The sequence below is a fragment of the Myotis brandtii genome, unplaced genomic scaffold (genome assembly GCF_000412655.1).
Source record: "Myotis brandtii unplaced genomic scaffold, ASM41265v1 scaffold371, whole genome shotgun sequence".
NCBI classification, from domain to species: Eukaryota; Metazoa; Chordata; class Mammalia; order Chiroptera; family Vespertilionidae; genus Myotis; species Myotis brandtii.
Window position 1 is genome coordinate 1,081,748 of NW_005364265.1, and position 16,677 is coordinate 1,098,424.

General features: G+C 35.7%; 1 protein-coding gene and 1 pseudogene across 3 annotated transcripts in view; both read right to left on the reverse strand.

The window, feature by feature from the left end:
* CEP290 (centrosomal protein 290kDa) overlaps positions 1-16,677 on the reverse strand; it is a 116,263-nt gene that overhangs the window by 73,501 nt on the left and 26,085 nt on the right. For 2 of the 3 annotated variants that reach the window (XM_014544593.1, XM_014544591.1), the window contains exons 13-21: positions 12,364-12,536; positions 11,267-11,429; positions 9,629-9,729; positions 9,469-9,556; positions 8,342-8,454; positions 6,723-6,807; positions 6,052-6,194; positions 2,975-3,139; positions 2,460-2,609 (exon numbers count right to left, since the gene is read on the reverse strand). In XM_014544593.1, the coding sequence (XP_014400079.1) occupies positions 2,460-2,609; positions 2,975-3,139; positions 6,052-6,194; positions 6,723-6,807; positions 8,342-8,454; positions 9,469-9,556; positions 9,629-9,729; positions 11,267-11,429; positions 12,364-12,536 (1,181 nt within the window). Of the gene's footprint in view, positions 1-2,459; positions 2,610-2,974; positions 3,140-6,051; positions 6,195-6,722; positions 6,808-7,092; positions 7,186-8,341; positions 8,455-9,468; positions 9,557-9,628; positions 9,730-11,266; positions 11,430-12,363; positions 12,537-16,677 lie in introns of all 3 variants that reach the window. The other variant, XM_014544592.1, reaches the window with a different exon arrangement.
* Positions 12,973-14,181, reverse strand: LOC102249150 (annotated as a pseudogene).

A 16,677-nucleotide genomic window follows, 5' to 3' on the forward strand; every position in this document is an offset into this window, starting at 1 on the left:
GCGCCCCAACCCCCTGATCGGCCCTGCTCTGTGTATGACAGGGTACGGAGCCCCAACCCCCCTGATGGGCCCTGCTCCGTGCGTGACAGGGGGCAGCGCCCCAACCCCCTGATCGGCCCTGCTCTGTGAGTGACAGGGGGTGGTGGGGCAACCTCCCCATTGACCCTGCCTTGAGTGTGACAGGGGGCAGCGCCCCAACCCCCCAATCGGCCCTGCTCTGAGCCCGACCAGGGGCTGCACCTAGGGATTGGGCCTGCCCTCTGCCACCCGGGAGCGGGCCTAAGCCAGCACGTCATTATCTCCCAAGGGGTCCCAGACTGTAAGAGGGCACAAGTGAGGCTGAGGGAGACCACCCCCCTGGCCAGTGCACAAATTTTTGTGCACCGGGCCTCTAGTCCTATATAATAAAAGGCTAATATGCAAATTGTCCCCTTTGGAGTTTGACTGTTCGCTATGACATGGGCTGACCACCAGGGGGCAGCGCGGAATAAAGGTCCCAGCCAACAGCCAGTAGGGCCCGATTGGCTGTGATCACTGGCCAGGCCTAGGGACCCTTCCCGTGCACAATTTCATGCACTGGGCCTCTAGTATTCTATATAATAAAACCCTAATATGGAAATCAACCGAACGGCAGAACCACCGGTTGCTATGACACACACTGACCACCAGGAGGCAGACACTCAACACAGGATCTGTCCCCTGGTAGTCACTGCTCTCCCATGGGAGAGTGCCGCTCAGCCAGAAGCCAGGTGAGCGGGCATAAGCTGGCAGGTGGACATCCCCCGAGGGGTTCCAGACTGTGTGAGGGCGCAGGCTGGGCTGAAGGACCCCCCCCAACCCCTTAGTGCACAAATGTTGTGCACTGGGCCTCTAGTATATGTGTGTGTGTATATATATATTTCTCTACTTGAATTATCCTAACTAATTCTTTTCAAAGATGAAGAAACTGAGACTTAGAAGATTAAGTGACTTACTCAACATTAAAACTCATTAGCAGTACCTTTAGCAACCATTTCCTAAGCATTAATGCTGAGTTTGGTGCCAGGTACCTTAAATATATGTACATGCGACACTGTAGGTCATGTCTGTCTGACTCCAAAGGCCTTGCTACTTCCCTCACTCTATGCTGTTTTAGGATTGAAGTCCAATGACCTGTTTTACCACTTTGAAAAGGTTTTCAGATTCCCAATCAGTGGTCTCTCTCTATGCTACCACAGTGCTTCTCATGTTTTTTTATATAAAGACTAGAGGCTCAGTGAACGAAATTCATGCACAGGTAGGGTCCCTAGGCCTGGCCAGTGATCATGGCCGATCGGGGCCTTCCTTCTCTGGCTGCTGGCTGCTGGCCGGGGCCTACATTAAAAGTAATGTATAATACTAATTATAAAGTGATGTTCTAAGTAGTTAAGGTTGTTGCTCCCTAAGATAACATATAAATTACAATATCCAGAAAAAGATTCATTAATGTAACTTCCAAATATAAAAATAAGAATTTGATAATCTTAACTCAAGTATATTCAGAAGTGGATTATCTAGGAAAGGAAAACAGAAGTGCTTATAATAAAAAATATATTCTCACTTATTTTGAACTCATTTTTGTAATTATGTAATTTTGTAATTTATGTAATGTTATGGTAGTCACACTTCAAATGAAATAATGAAAAGCATCCTTCATGAGGCCATTCATAATGACCACGATATAGATGGCAAAACTGAGAAACAGAGGGCAAGCAGTCCACAATCTAATTTGCTGATGGATTAACTAACACTTTACAGAGTAAATGAAAAAAATAAATAAAAGAGAATTTATTTTTCTTCTTCTTGCAGTTAAAAAAAAAAGGAGTAATTTTAACCATCATACTAAAAAGCAGTGTCAGACTTTATTCACTTCAATTGCTTTTCTAACCAGCAATAAACAAAAGTGCCCATGTTAGCCCTGGCCAGATGGCTCTTTTGGTTGGAGCATTATCCCATTTATCAAAAGATTGTGGGTTCGTTTTCCAGTCAGGGCACATACCTATGTTGAATGTTTGATCCCAGGTTGGGGTGCATACAGGAGGCAACCAATTGATGTCTCTCTCTGTGTGTCTCTGTCTCTCTCTCTCTCTCTCTTCCTTCCTCTCTTTAAAAAAACATATCCTTAGGTGAGGATAAAAAAAATAATAAAATAAATACATAAATAAAAGTGCTCACTCATTTATACATTACTAGGTTAGAGCAGCTGTATATTATTCCAACTGTCAATCATATATTTTATATAAATAATACCCAGTGAACAAGGTGTGTCAGTATGCTTCTCATGCAGATAAATGGAATAAATTAATTTTATCCATACATTCCATCTAACATCAAAATCCATTAAAATATATCTGTTAATATGTTAGGAACTCAAAAAATATGTGAAGACTAAATTGAAAAACATACTATCAATTGTTATTCAGATATAAAAATTTCAGTACCTGTAAAATATGTATTAAATATTCATTCAGAGAATTAATAATATTGGCACTAGATGGTGCTATTCCATCAGGTAAGTCTACTCCTTTAAAAACAACATTTGATCCTTCTGATTTCCGTAAAAGACTGGTTTCTTTTTCAAGATGATCAATCTGGAAACAAAGAGTTCAGGAATGAGAATCACATCTCTTATACCCAAAGGAAGACAAATTTAAAAGCAGTAACTGAATATTTTTTTAAAGTAGACATATGAATGCCCTGCCGGAAATTAAACCATAATTTATTTTCCACTTAGTATACTAGTACACTTGGAATTTTTGTATTTTGTTATATTATAAGACACTTATTTTTCCAATTAATTTTATAAGAAAAACCTGAATAGGTGTTTTCTTAATGATGAAAGAATTAATTCAAGGGGCATTTTCTAATAAAGTAGTCATTTTTAAAAAAATTAAAAGTTTCATATTAGACCTATGTTCAGTGCTTAACATTATCTTTTATTTAATAAAATTCTCACCTTTAAATTTGCTTTTGCCAACTGCTGAGAATAATTTATAGCCTCCTTTCGAGCTTCCCTGAGCTCCTGTCTTAATTCTTCATTCCTCCCAGTAAATTGGTCAACTTGGGTTTTCAAATGGAGATTGGCATCGAAGATTCCTTCTGCATTCTTTGATTCCATTGCCTAAAAGATTTATGTTATATTTCAGAAATGTTAAAAAACATTAAAATCATAGTTTAAAAATCTACTTTTAAATAAAATTCACATTTAAGCATTTTACTATTCCCACTGCCATGTATAATAACAAAATAAGCCAAATCTATTTCTTATTAATGAATTTAAATTTATAAAACTATTTTAACTTACAACAGTATTACCAAGTTTAGTAACTACTTTATTATAAAAATTAGCAAACATCTAGCTAACCTTAGTAAACTGGTAGCCTAGTAAATCAACTGAATAGGAACAGGATGACAAGGGTTCATATCTTAACCAATCTCTTACTAGCTTGGCAAGTGACTTAAATTCTTTATACTTTAGTTTCCTTATCTCTAAAGAAGAGTAAATGATATTAGCTCTGTCAACTTCACAATATTGGCAGTCAAAATGAGATATACATGAAAATACTTTGAAACTATGGAGCACCTGAATTTAAAGCATGAGCAAAGAAATGAAAGTTACTACATCCAATTAAGTGAATTTTCCATTGCTTTCTCTCCACAGTTGAAGTACACATGGTAACAAAGGCAAAGTATGATAACATAGTATTATCCAAGAGTGCTAGGTAAGCAAAAGTAATATGTCAAAATATTAGAATATCAAAGCGCCTTCATTGTCCTAACTCTCCAACTATCATAAATCTATACACACACACACACACAAACATTATGACTTTAAAAGAACTATATGGAAGAAACCTGTTAAATGCAAAGTAAAGCTTCAGAAGTGAAGGCTGAAGACAAAGTGGTAGGATGAGTAAAACCAAATGTAATCTTATACAGTACTCAGGAAGGTGAACTGGTGTTGAACTCTGGGCAGCAGATTTATAAAAGGAAGCCTTTACACTAAGAGCTCAGAGAAGGACATATAAAGTAACAAGATATACTAATTCAAAGGGATACGAGGAAGACAGAAATAGGCAGAAGGGGATTTCTGACAGACAACAAAGTAAGTCTAGTTAGTTCTGTTGCTAAGAAATAGCACCATGCCGTCTACATGGTCTTTTGGTAAAATAATACTAAATTAGATAGTGATTCAGGGCACTGAAAAAAACAAAACAAAAACCTGTAACAATAGAAAGTGAACTGAAGTGCATAAACCAGAATTATCTGATCTCAAGATTCTGAAGATTTCTTACAAGGAGGTATTATTAGGTTATCTGTGAGTTTTAGACAGGGATATATTTCAGAAAAAAAGAATGACAACCCAGAATAAATGCAGATAAAAACCTAGGGAAGCAGTGGCTGTAGGAAGGCCAGGGACTATGAATTGAAATAGAAGGAAAAATTTGCTAGTCTATTCATTTACTAAATAGTTTCCCTTGGAGAATAAAGTTTGATCTGAGATATAATATTAGTAGTGAGCAGCATAATAGACAAAAGATAGAATCATTTTAGACATTCAAAATAGCAGAGGCAAAAGAAAAGTCAGAAGGAGTAACACATACAAGGAATCAAATTGTTCTCATAACTTATGTCAAATGGTTTTCTTGCCTCAGGAAGTTTTCATCATCTATCTCTCTCTCCTAATAATATAATGTCATTAAAAAAAGTATTCAACTATTGACTGGGCATCATTAAAAAAACAATTCAATAAATAATGAGATGTTTTTAATATTTAAATCAACCACAAATTTGGGAAAGAACATAAATGTGGTCAGATTACATAAACAACATAGTAAAAATCTAAATATAAAATGCATATTTTATTAAAGTTTATCTAATATCATTAATACTGTGAAACTTTTTAAGTCCTTATATGGTAAATATAAATAGAAGATTACTTGATGGCTAAAATATTTCCTGTAGCAATGCTTAATTCTTTATATATTTAAAATATTCTTACTACAATCTATTACACTTCTAGTTTTGTGGCATAAGATCCTAATAGACCTACCCTCCCACATTTAACAAGTAAATACAAAAACGATTACTTAAAGGTTCTAGAAAATAAACAAAAGCAAACAGATTTTGGAGAGGACTTGTTACTTTAAAAACGGCAACAGCCAGGAGTGATTTGCCATTTTTAAAGCTTCCTCTGAGGGCAGCCTGCAGGTGCAATGGCCTGTCAACTTTCTGGCCTAGAAAACCAGAGGTCAGAGCCAGCCTAAAGCCACACGAAAGAAAAAAGCTAGCAAAAGGGATTTTCAAATTCTGTGTAAAAACTATGCCAGGTCTAAGGTTGACTGTCGAGGCAAAAGAATGGAGTTGACAGAGGCAAGTATCAGTGAACCTAAAGAAAAAGCAATAGCAATTACACAACTGGGAGAAGAAAAAAATAACAAATTAGGAAAAAAATGAACCAGCTTCAGGGACCTCTGCACATCAAAAGGTCTAAAATGTTTCACTGGGGCTCTGGCTGGTGTGGCTCAGTTGATGGGAATGTTGTCTCAGACACCAAAAAGTGACGGGTTCTATTTGTTCCTTTCTCCTTTCCTCTCTAAAATAATTTTTTTAAATTAAAGAACATACTCTCTCTTATAAAAAATATAAAGTGTTTCACTGGAATTCCAGAGAGAATCATACAGAAAAAAGTAATTAAAGAGATTAGTGGTAGAAAACTTCCTAATTGTGGTGAATAACATAAGAAAACAGATTCAAGAAGCTCAGCAAACACCAAACGAGATACATATGCATATATACAAATGTGTGTGCATACACACAGGCACATTATAGTCAAACTGGTAAAAAACAAACATAAAGAGAAAGTTTTGAAAGCAGCCTGAGGAAAAAAAATACACATTACATGCAGGCAACAATGACTCAGCTGACAGCAAATGTCTTATCAGAAACTGTCTAGACTAGTAGACAGTGAATAGTATCATTAAAGTTGATGAAACAACAAAATGAAACCATTAATATAAAAACATAACTTACATTAACTAGTCTTTCAAGACTAGGAATTATTAGAGATGTTTCTCCTCCATTAACATCAGGATCTTTCTGCATTTCCTTAATAGCTTGCAATATTTCTTTCATACCTCCTTCAAGTTGTTTATTTTCTTCAACTAATTCTTTTACTATAATGACATATGTTTCTCATTGAATGAATAAATTTTACACCATTTGCACTATTCTATATCGATGACAAATAGTTCACGTATAGGAAAAATAACTCATTTGTAAAATGCAAATATATATACAAAAAAAGTTCAACTATAAATTCAATGTGTGAATAGTTGAGCTGAATGATATACATATTGAAATTATATGCATACACATATCTCATAGCTCAAAGAAATAAATCATAAGCATATTTGCCTTCACTTTATTAAATTTTTTAAAAATTTGTTTACTTTCATTAGAGAATAAAACAGAAAAATTAGTTATTTATAATCACAAAAATATTCAGACTAAGAACATTCTCCGACTATGAATATAGCAGAGCAAACCAAATGGATGAAAGAGAGAAACTAACGTCTATACCTTATAAAGGTAATTAAGACTAAAACAGATTAGAAAACAGAATGTATTAAAGTCCTTTCAGATCCATGATTTTCAGTATAAGACAAATAGGTAAAGAAAAATAAGAGATAATAGTAACTTACATTTACTCTGAAATTTGGCTATTATTGTTTTACTTCTTTCTAAATCTCTTTCTTTTTCAATTAGTTCTCTTGAAAGAAATTCACTCTGAACAAAACATAAATAAAATTATTTTTTTTTTACAAAATATCACAATAGTTTAGTTCTGAACTTTTAACAAAGTTTGATTGAGGTTTAACACACCAAATACAAGTTATAGAGACATAATAGCAGTCATAAAAGTAAAATCTAAATGATAAAACAGATGGTGATCCTCTTCCCATCTTCTCCCTTCCCTGCCCGCCCCTCCCATACCCATGGCAAAAAGCAAACAGATATAACGAAGGTTTTTGTCTTTAGTACCACAATCATCTGTTTTAATATTCACACTACCTGTTCTGCCTGGCTTCTATGACGTTCAAGCTCTATTTCTGCATTTCTACTCTGTGCTTCCTTGATCAATAAATCCTGTGCTATGACTTCATTCTAAAGAAATATTTAATAAATTAGGCAAGTTGATGAGTTCATATCAAATATACTGCATTTTTAGATTTTAAAAAAATAGAATGTGCATAAATTAATGCTAATGTTCAAACATTAAAAAAATCTTATTGTAATTACTACTTATAGAACTTTGTTAGAAAAGAAATTAAAAAAAAAAAGAGTTAATAAAAAAGCAATCCCAGGAATGCAATTTGGAGGAAACCTCACCTCAGATCTAAGAAATATTAGTTCTCTCCATAGCTGTTCTGTAACATTTTCAACTGGATCTACCTGAGATAATTCTGATTGTGCAGTAACATGCACAGGATCTGGAAGATTAACTTCAAGTTTACTTTTCAAAATCTCTGCCTGTAAGGGTACTTCACTTTTTCTTTTATCTTCTTTCAAACTACCAGCACATTTTATTTGGGCATGAACCCGCTCATCTTCTGGTGCTGCTACGCGTGAATTATCCATGTCAGCTTTATTATCATGAATTTGTTGACAAAATATTGCAGATTTTTGCCTAAGTGATAACTTCCACATTAAATCAGAAGCTGTTAATAAGGCTTGTAAAGACAAATTGCTTTCTTGTGTGAAACTTGTCTTCTCAGGTGCTTGATGGCTTTCTGACACTTTCTTCAGAGAGTCATCAGAAGAAGAGTATAGGAAGTTGTTTATTTCTTCATGACTCTCCCTACTAAAGGCACTGACTAACGATTGTAGACATGGTGCTTTAAAAATCTCCCTTATTGTAATAGTTTCTGGAGGTGTATTATCATTTACTTGTGTAGATGAAGAATGTCTAGTTAAAGAGACAAAAGGATCCACTTCACTCGCTACACTATGATGAACTTCAGATAACATTCTTGGTAACGATCCTACAGTCATGTTCTCTTCTGACTCTTTCTGGTAAGATTCTGGAATACTGATTGATGCTCTCCTATGCAGCAGCTCTACTTTATCTGAACTCCTAATCTGTATTCAGAATAAATAATGTCTCATTAATCAACCTTTGAATCAACAGATTATTTAAGTAAGAAAACATTTTTAATTTAACATCTATAAAAAATAGCAGTGTCTAAAATGAGATAATAGATCAAAAATGAAAGAACTGACAATTTTCTTTATTTTCTCTGTCATAGCAAATACTGTTTACCTTTGAATGTGCTGCATTCATATTTTCAAGGCTCATGAAATCAAATTTTCTTTCTCCCATTCTATTTTCTTGAGAAAAGTTTTCTGTTAGGTTCAGGTCCTCAACTATTAAGCCTACATATAAAAAAATATAACAAATTAGACATAAAAATAACTCTCTTATTATTTTAATACTTTCACTCTTTAAAACTAGAAACAAGTTTTAACTCAAAAATGATAGAATAATTATTTCTAAAATCCCTAATAAACATGTAGCCTATACAACCTTCTCATTTAACTCACTTTTAACAAGATATTAGTATGAGAAACTAATATATACTGTATCCTCTCTATCATTCCTATCCGTTCTATATATAGTTAAAAGACACATATAACTCTTTGTAATACTTTAAGCAATAAAACAAAATTTAAAAAAAAGAAAGTAGACAAAAATCTTGAATAATGAGAAAACTGGTTAATATACTAATAAATTATGAAGTTTTGCCCTTCTAGAAATTTTTTGATGTACTATAGGAACTAAAATGCTAAAAAAAAAAATACAAAACAAAAAAATGTATTACTCTTAGGTATTTATGAACTTAGTTAAAAACAAATTTCTTTTCTGTGGTCTTCAACAGCTGTAAGACATTTAACCAACTGTTCTCTTTATATCATGTAAGATAAACAAACAAAAAATGCTAATTTTTATTCAACAAAACATTATACAGTAAGTAATGTCTAAGAAGTTTTCAATACATAACTCTTAAGAAAAGAAAAAAATATTATCAGTAACATATTAACATAAAAATTACTGTTTTATCATTACTAATCACAACTTACTGGCATTGTCTACAAATTAATACAAACTTCACTGTAAATTTTTCATAAGTTCACGATGCTGAAAGTTTGTTTTTTATTCACTTGTTTTGTTGGTTTTTGTTTTGTTTATTTGTTTACCAGTTCCATACTTAGGACTGAACCCAATGACACTCATTTATATAATCTTCATCAGGCCATTATTTTCATTTACTAAACTTGTAGCAGAACCACAGTAACATAGAGATGACATTTTTAACATACAGAAAATTTCAGATACAGATGATTCATTTTCCAATGACTTTTTTAAATGTTTGGAATAACTGAGTATACCTGAAGTTGCAGTTCTTTTTCCTTTTTCTTGAGCCATTTGGCGGATTTTTTTTTTCAGGTCAAGTCGTTCTTCCTCTAAACTTTCAATCTATAAAGTAAAAATGATTAGTATTTTTCTTTAGTTCAACCAGAAAAATAACCAATTGACTACTGCACTTGCCTCTTTCAAAAGAATCTGGTTTTCGGCTCTGTACTGATGCTGTTTTAAACTTTTGCTATTTCTAAATTCAGTTAAATCAATCATTGTCTTCGGTTCAAGGCCTAAAATAGAAAGTAATGTGATTAAAACCTTATCAACATTCAAATGAACTACAAAAGGTTCATATAGCAGCTAGTTATCATCAAGCAACTTGTTATAATTTATTAAGTCAGCATCACTACAGAAGAGGGTATATTTTGTGCAAGAACTTTCCTGATGTTTGAACTATAACCCTCCAAGTTTAAATTTTGTCACAATTATTAATGAAAATCCTGACAAAAAATATTTAGGATCTATCTTGTCTATGTCTGCCTGTCATTGAGGTACTATAAATGTAGTAATTAAGAACATAATTAAGTCATAGGGATAAAACTGTATAATTATATATATTTTGGCTTGTTGTCAGGGATATATTAAAATCAACCCAAATAAAGAGTTAGTGCAGTGCCTGGCACATAGTAGTCATTATTTAATATCAATATCAAGAATATTGGCTGCTCTGCTTGTGGAGTAGCCACTCTCGGTCTCAGTGCTTCACTAATACACTCTCTTTCGTATATTATCATGACTAATCTGGTGCTTCCAGTGTGCATGTCTCATAACTTTCTATTACTTAAGCAGCTATGTTCTGAAAACCAGACATTAAGACTGTCTCAAATAATTATAACCAAGTTTTGCAGCCTTTACAGTACAGAAAATCTGCTGTTTTTGACAGCTATCTGGATGGCTCAGTCAACTTTAGGAACTTCCAGATCGAAGCTGGCTATCAAGTGATAAGTCATCTATCAGAAGTGTAACTTGAGGTCCTAGCACGACTCTGGGTCCTAGTTAGACACATTTTTACAGATGAATCGTCTGTATAAAATATTTACTTTTCCTTCCTCTAGGTAACAGTTTTTACAGATGATCATGTTAATTCTAAGAAAGCATTAACTGGTATTTACCAAGTAAAATAAAATCATTATTTAGATCTTTATTTTCATTTTAAAGCAGCAATTTAGATTGGAATGGCAAAACATTAAAACTGGTAATATTCACTAATAAGGTATTTATTGAAATCAATATATAACTTCTCAAGCTATATTACTTCTTAGAATCAATAGTAACCTTAAAATACTCAACCGAAGAAAAACTTAAGCAGTCTAAATTCTAAAAGTCAAGTACTTAAAAGTCTTAAAAAGGTTTATATAGTATTTCTAAATGTCCTCAAGAATTCTTATGAAACAAAGGCATCTTACAAACTGACATGGGTCACATAGACATTACTCTGATTGAAAAAAATTAAAGGGTTCACTTCTAATATGTGGTATTAACTTAGCAGACTTTCATTTTTAGACCAGCAGTTACTACTGAGGAGATCCTGGCCTGCACAGAGCAGTGCTCCAGGCCTGCCCACCCCCCCATCCCAGCCCTACCAAATCCCCAATCTCAAGTCAATCAGAGTAGCTCCACTTTTATTTGTTTTAAACATTTTTATAAAAGAATGTATTTTTTTTAAAAAAGACAACTATTTAAAAATAATAAACAATCAAAAAGGAAAACTGAAAATGACTTGACAATTAGGATTGAGCAAAATACATATCTTAAAAGATGACTCACCCACACGCTCTCTAAGTGCCTCATTTTCATCGAGGAAATCATTGATCTTCATCTCAAGTTTATTGATTTCCTTTGTCAATCCTTCAATCTCCCGATCTCTTATTTTAATTTGGTTTTTACAATTCTTTATTTCAATAACAGCATCTTCTAAACCATATACTCCCTAAAAAATACCCATCTAATTTAAATATAACATGATTTATTTGGAATAAATTATTAAACTCATGAATTTATTTTCTTATTAAGTCTGTGGGAAAGTGCACATATACTTAAGGTCTGCATCATTAAACTGTGCTTTTTATTGTGCTTTTTAAAAAAAATTCCAATAATGATGACAGAAAATGGAAGAGTTGAAACTTCTCAAAACAGCACCCTAATGGCAAAGTGACTCAGAATATTACATTAAAAGGATTCACAAAACATAGAAAATAAATAGTAAGGGTCAATCGGCAATACCATTACAATATGTAAATCATTTCTTGCCTGACTTAGTGGTAATCAGATTTTAAAATATAAAAAAAAAGTAGAAAGTCAGGCTGTGTTGCCATGGTAGGCAATAAAACAGTCCCTGTTATAACTTTTATCAAACTAACCAGGTGTCACATCTACATGGTGGCATACTGACACAGATTACAAAGAACCTAACCTTGCTGCCTCACCAAAGCTGATTATCTGGCAAATAGTTTGAAAATAATTCTCCTGCCACAAAGTAAATGCTACTCAAAAGTTTGAATAGTTTAATATAAATTGATTAGGATAATCTTTTTTTAAAAATATATTTTATTGATTTTCTACAGAGAGGAAGGGAGAAGGATAGAGAGCCAGAAACATCGATGAGAAACATCGATCAGCTGCCTCCTACACACTCCCCACTGTGGATGTGCCCACAACCAAGGTACATGCCCTTGACCGGAATCAAACCCGGGACCCCTGAGTCCGCAGGCCGACGCTCTATCCACTGAGCCAAACGGGTCAGGGCAGGATAATCTTTATTATATTTCTGGAATGCTTTTAGATGGTATGCAGTAAATGGCAAAGGACAGTCTAACTGTGTCAAGAAAAATTCTAAACTTGATTGACAAGATAAGAATACATACAGATTCATAATCTTTTAATCGCTTCAGAGTCTCAACTAGTTCTTTATCCTTTTCCTTAGCATCAGCCTCAGCCAGTTCAGCTGTTCTCTCAGCCTCTTTAGTCTTCTCTTCTAAAATTTGAACCTTAGATTGCATTTTCATATAATGATTCTGTTGAGAAAGTGTTGAAGCACCTACAAGGTAAAAGTGAAAATCATAAATGAGTTGAATTGATTACTCATTCCTTTAAATCACTGATTCCAATATGGGTGCAGAAAAAGTGATACATCACTAAAAAAAGCCCTTTTAATATCACAATTTCTTATTTATAAAATAAAGCTCTAATTTGGTTGTATTAATAAAACAAACTAAAAAAATAAAGTTCAATAAAATCTCAGCTGAAGGGTTATGGATTGTAAAAGATTGCAAAACACTGCTATACAAAGAATGATCACTATGCGAAGACTGCTAACATTTTTCTAATATTTAACCTCTCTTTTGTCCACTGTAAAAAACTATGGAATTTTAGCTGGACATATGACCACATGACTAATGCGATACAGATAGAAAAGCCATGTGCACATTTCAAGAAATGGGTTGTTTTTTTTAGGATTTACTGTCATTTATTGAGAGCATCCCCTCCCCGCCTTTGCAGTCTCTAGATCACTCTTTCCTCTTATAGATCTTGTGTGTTAGCCTCAGGAGGACGGTTGGGGACAGGGTTGCAGAGCACTGCTTGATGAGACCCACAAAGTGGCTGTAACTGCATCAACCAAGCCTGCAGACTGCAGCTCCTCACAGAGTGCCTTCATCTGGGCCACCTTCTCAGCCTCTTTCTGCCCATAATTCGGCTGCAGGATCTAGCGCTGTTCCAAAGAGGCCCGTCGCAGACACTGAACTGATGTAACTGCATGAACAGAGCCTGCAGACTGCAGCTCCTCAGAGTGCCTTCATCTGGGCCACCTTCTCAGTCTCTTTCTGCCCATAATTCCGCTGCAGGATCTGGCGCTGTTCCAAAGAGGCCCGTCGCAGACACTGAACTGCAGCCAGCTGCATCTGTTGTCCTGGATGTCAATGCCAATCTTGTGTGTCACACTAGAGTCCCCAAAGAGGTCAAGGTAGTCATCCTTAATGGGAAAGAACTCTCCCATCTCCAGCAGGAACTTCTTGGCATTGGCATGTTCCTTCTCTTCTCAATTCCCACCATATGCATGGCAGCCACTACAAGGCAGAGTAGAAAGCTAACTTATACTTAACAACAGATGTGTACCTCTTTTCAGTGAATATGCCAATACCCATGTTGCCCTGCAGTGCTGTGATGAAGTCCAGGCTCTGTCCAATCTCAGCCTGATAGGAACTCTGCAGAAAGAGCTTGATTAGGTTCGCGTAATAGGCTGCTCCCAGCAGAACTTCAGCAGTTGGTAGATACATGCTTCCGTAAGCATAGCATGACGGGTGACATCCAAACCTATGCCTGGCTTCTGATACCAGCAGATCTAGCCCCTGTCAGGTGAGGAATGAATCCATAATGTTGTCTGACACCAGAAAGAAAGCCTGGAGCAGTTCTACACACCAGCCCACAATTATGCCTACTGGAGACTATGAGCATCCTGCTTTCTGGGTTCCAACAGGTCCTGGAGTGTTATGAGTACCGCTGGTACTTACCCTCAATAACATTGTACTCCAGGACCTCCTTGAGCCAGGCAATAGCATCTCTTGTATCTGGGTGCCCCATGTCACCCTCAGTTAATACCCTGACAATCTGGGATAAGTGCTGGATGAAATTCTGCTTTTTTGGGTCATAAACATCCAATTTCTGGTCTCCATTCATTCTGTTCCTGGATGCTGGTCAAGAAATGCTTTTAAAGGAAAGAAGTGAATCTTTCTTTTCTCTTTCCTCCCTCCTGGCAGCTGGAATATATGCATTGAGGCTGGAACTCATACGGTCTTCTTAGGACAGGAGATGGAAACCAGATGTCAAGATAGGCAGAGTATACAGATTATCTGATATCTGATTTGTGCAGTTATCACACTAACCCTCAACTAGTTGCCTCAATTTTGTTTATATCATAAAAACAGAGATTTCTATCCTGCTTAAACCATTGTTACATTTGATTTTCCTGTCACCTGCAGCTAAACTTAAACCTAACTAATAGCTAAAAAAAAATCACTATTATCTTAACAAACTAGACCAAAATATAGTATCCCTATCATTGTAAAATGTATTGACACAAATAATTCTTATATTCATCCATAATGAACATCTACTGATTTATTGGGTATATACTTACGTATTGGTATTGGACTAGTGTGGGAGATCACTTTTGTATAAGAAATGAGCCCTGCCCTAACCGGTTTGGCTCAGTGGATAGAGTGTCGGCCTGCGGACTGAAGGGTCCCAGGTTCGATTCCGGTCAAGGGTATGTACCTTGGTTGCGGGCACATTCCCAGTAGTGTGTGTGCAGGAGGCAGCTGATCGATGTTTCTCTCTCATCGATGTTTCTAACTCTCCATCTCTCTCCCTTCCTCTCTGTAAAAAACCAATAAAATATATTTTTTTAAAAAAGAAAGAAAGAAATGAGCCCTGTTCTCTGGAGTGAACAGCCTAGCCTTAGATGGAGAATGTGACAGAGGCTGAGTGGTCCCCAATATCCATTCTCCCTTTCTTCCACATGGCCCTCCATAACATTTACCTGCCTATACTTCAGTATGTGCTCTTTGCCTCTTTCCCCTTCTTCCTTCATCTTGCTGTCTGAAACGTGGATGTGACACTAAAGCTCCATTTCAAATAAGGCAGATGAGGGCAACACCCCTGTGCAATGGTCTAGATTTAGGCATTTCCTAATTCCAATGCACAAGTGAGGAATACATTTCTATCTTGATTTTGTTACTATTTTTCAGATCTGTTTCTGACAGCTAAACCTAATCCTAACCAATGAAAGGGGAAAGACCATTAGCTGTCATATTTACAAGTTGATCAAGATATAGAGTATACTCCAATCTGTAGGCTTTGGAGGTCAAATGCTGTGACCGACTGAGGTGTCATTAGATAAGACCTCTTCCTTATTCAACAGCAGAGATTAATTGCCACTTTCTCCTGTTGGCTGGAATATGTAACACCCATAATATCAGTCATCCTTTTAAAGCACTTTAAACTACTGTCAAAGTATAATTCTAATACATACATAATACAACACACATCTGTGGGCTTTGGAGGTCAAATGCTGTGACCGACTGAGGTGTCATTAGATAAGACCTCTTCCTTATTCAACAGCAGAGATTAATTGCCACTTTCTCCTGTTGGCTGGAATATGTAACACCCATAATATCAGTCATCCTTTTAAAGCACTTTAAACTACTGTCAAAGTATAATTCTAATACATACATAATACACACACATAGAAATATGTATATCAAGTGGGTCTTGATGTTGCTCAACAATCACACTACATTTTCCTAGTCTGTTCATTCTTCCACAGGACCATTTCATATTTCCTCTTTTCTATTCTCTCCTCAAACTTCTAATACATATTCCCCTATCCCCACTTTCAGCTGAAAACCTTGCTTCCTGTTTACTGAGAAAACAGAAGCAATCAGAGAAATTCTGCCAGTTCTCACTGAGACGTGGGGTTCGGGGTGCAGACTTCTTCTGTCAGTGTTTGCGCTACAAAGCTTGAATAAATTTGTGTACGAAAAGGCTTCTTTAATAAAAAACGTAGAAGTTTATTGGAAGCAGATACAAACTCCAAATGGGAAAGGCTTGCTTTCTTCCTCTTTCATGGGAAAAAATCCAAAATTTGAATCTGTAATTTGTAATTTGTTGAGTCTTTTTATCTCTGAGTTCCTATAGGCTGTAGTTTTTTGTCTGAGGTATTTATTATGTATTCTGAAGACCATTCTTTTCCTTATTGTGTCTCTTCCACCATGGGACCTTAGTCTTGTAATAAGTTTTCACAATACCCATTTTCATGTTGTTGTTTTTTTGGTTATTTTATTTGTTCAGGTTGGAGTTATTTTAGACCACCCTATGGCTTCCTAGCCAGAGATGTTTTATTACCCCTTAGGTCAGGGCTGTTTTAGATCTAACTTATGGCTGTTTTAGTTTTTCAGGCCAGAAATGCCTCCATCCTTCTTGGACCCTGCCTCCCTTCTTGTCTTAAGCTAGTTAACCCTTTTCATCACCACAAGGCCAATCAGGGGTGGGGCAGGTCCGGGGGAGGGGCCACGGGCAGGGCAGTAGGCTGGCAGGCCCCACCACCTGGTGGAACTCCCAGGCGAGGGGACAATTTGCATATTAGCCTTTTATTATATAGGACTAGAGGCCCGGTGCACAAA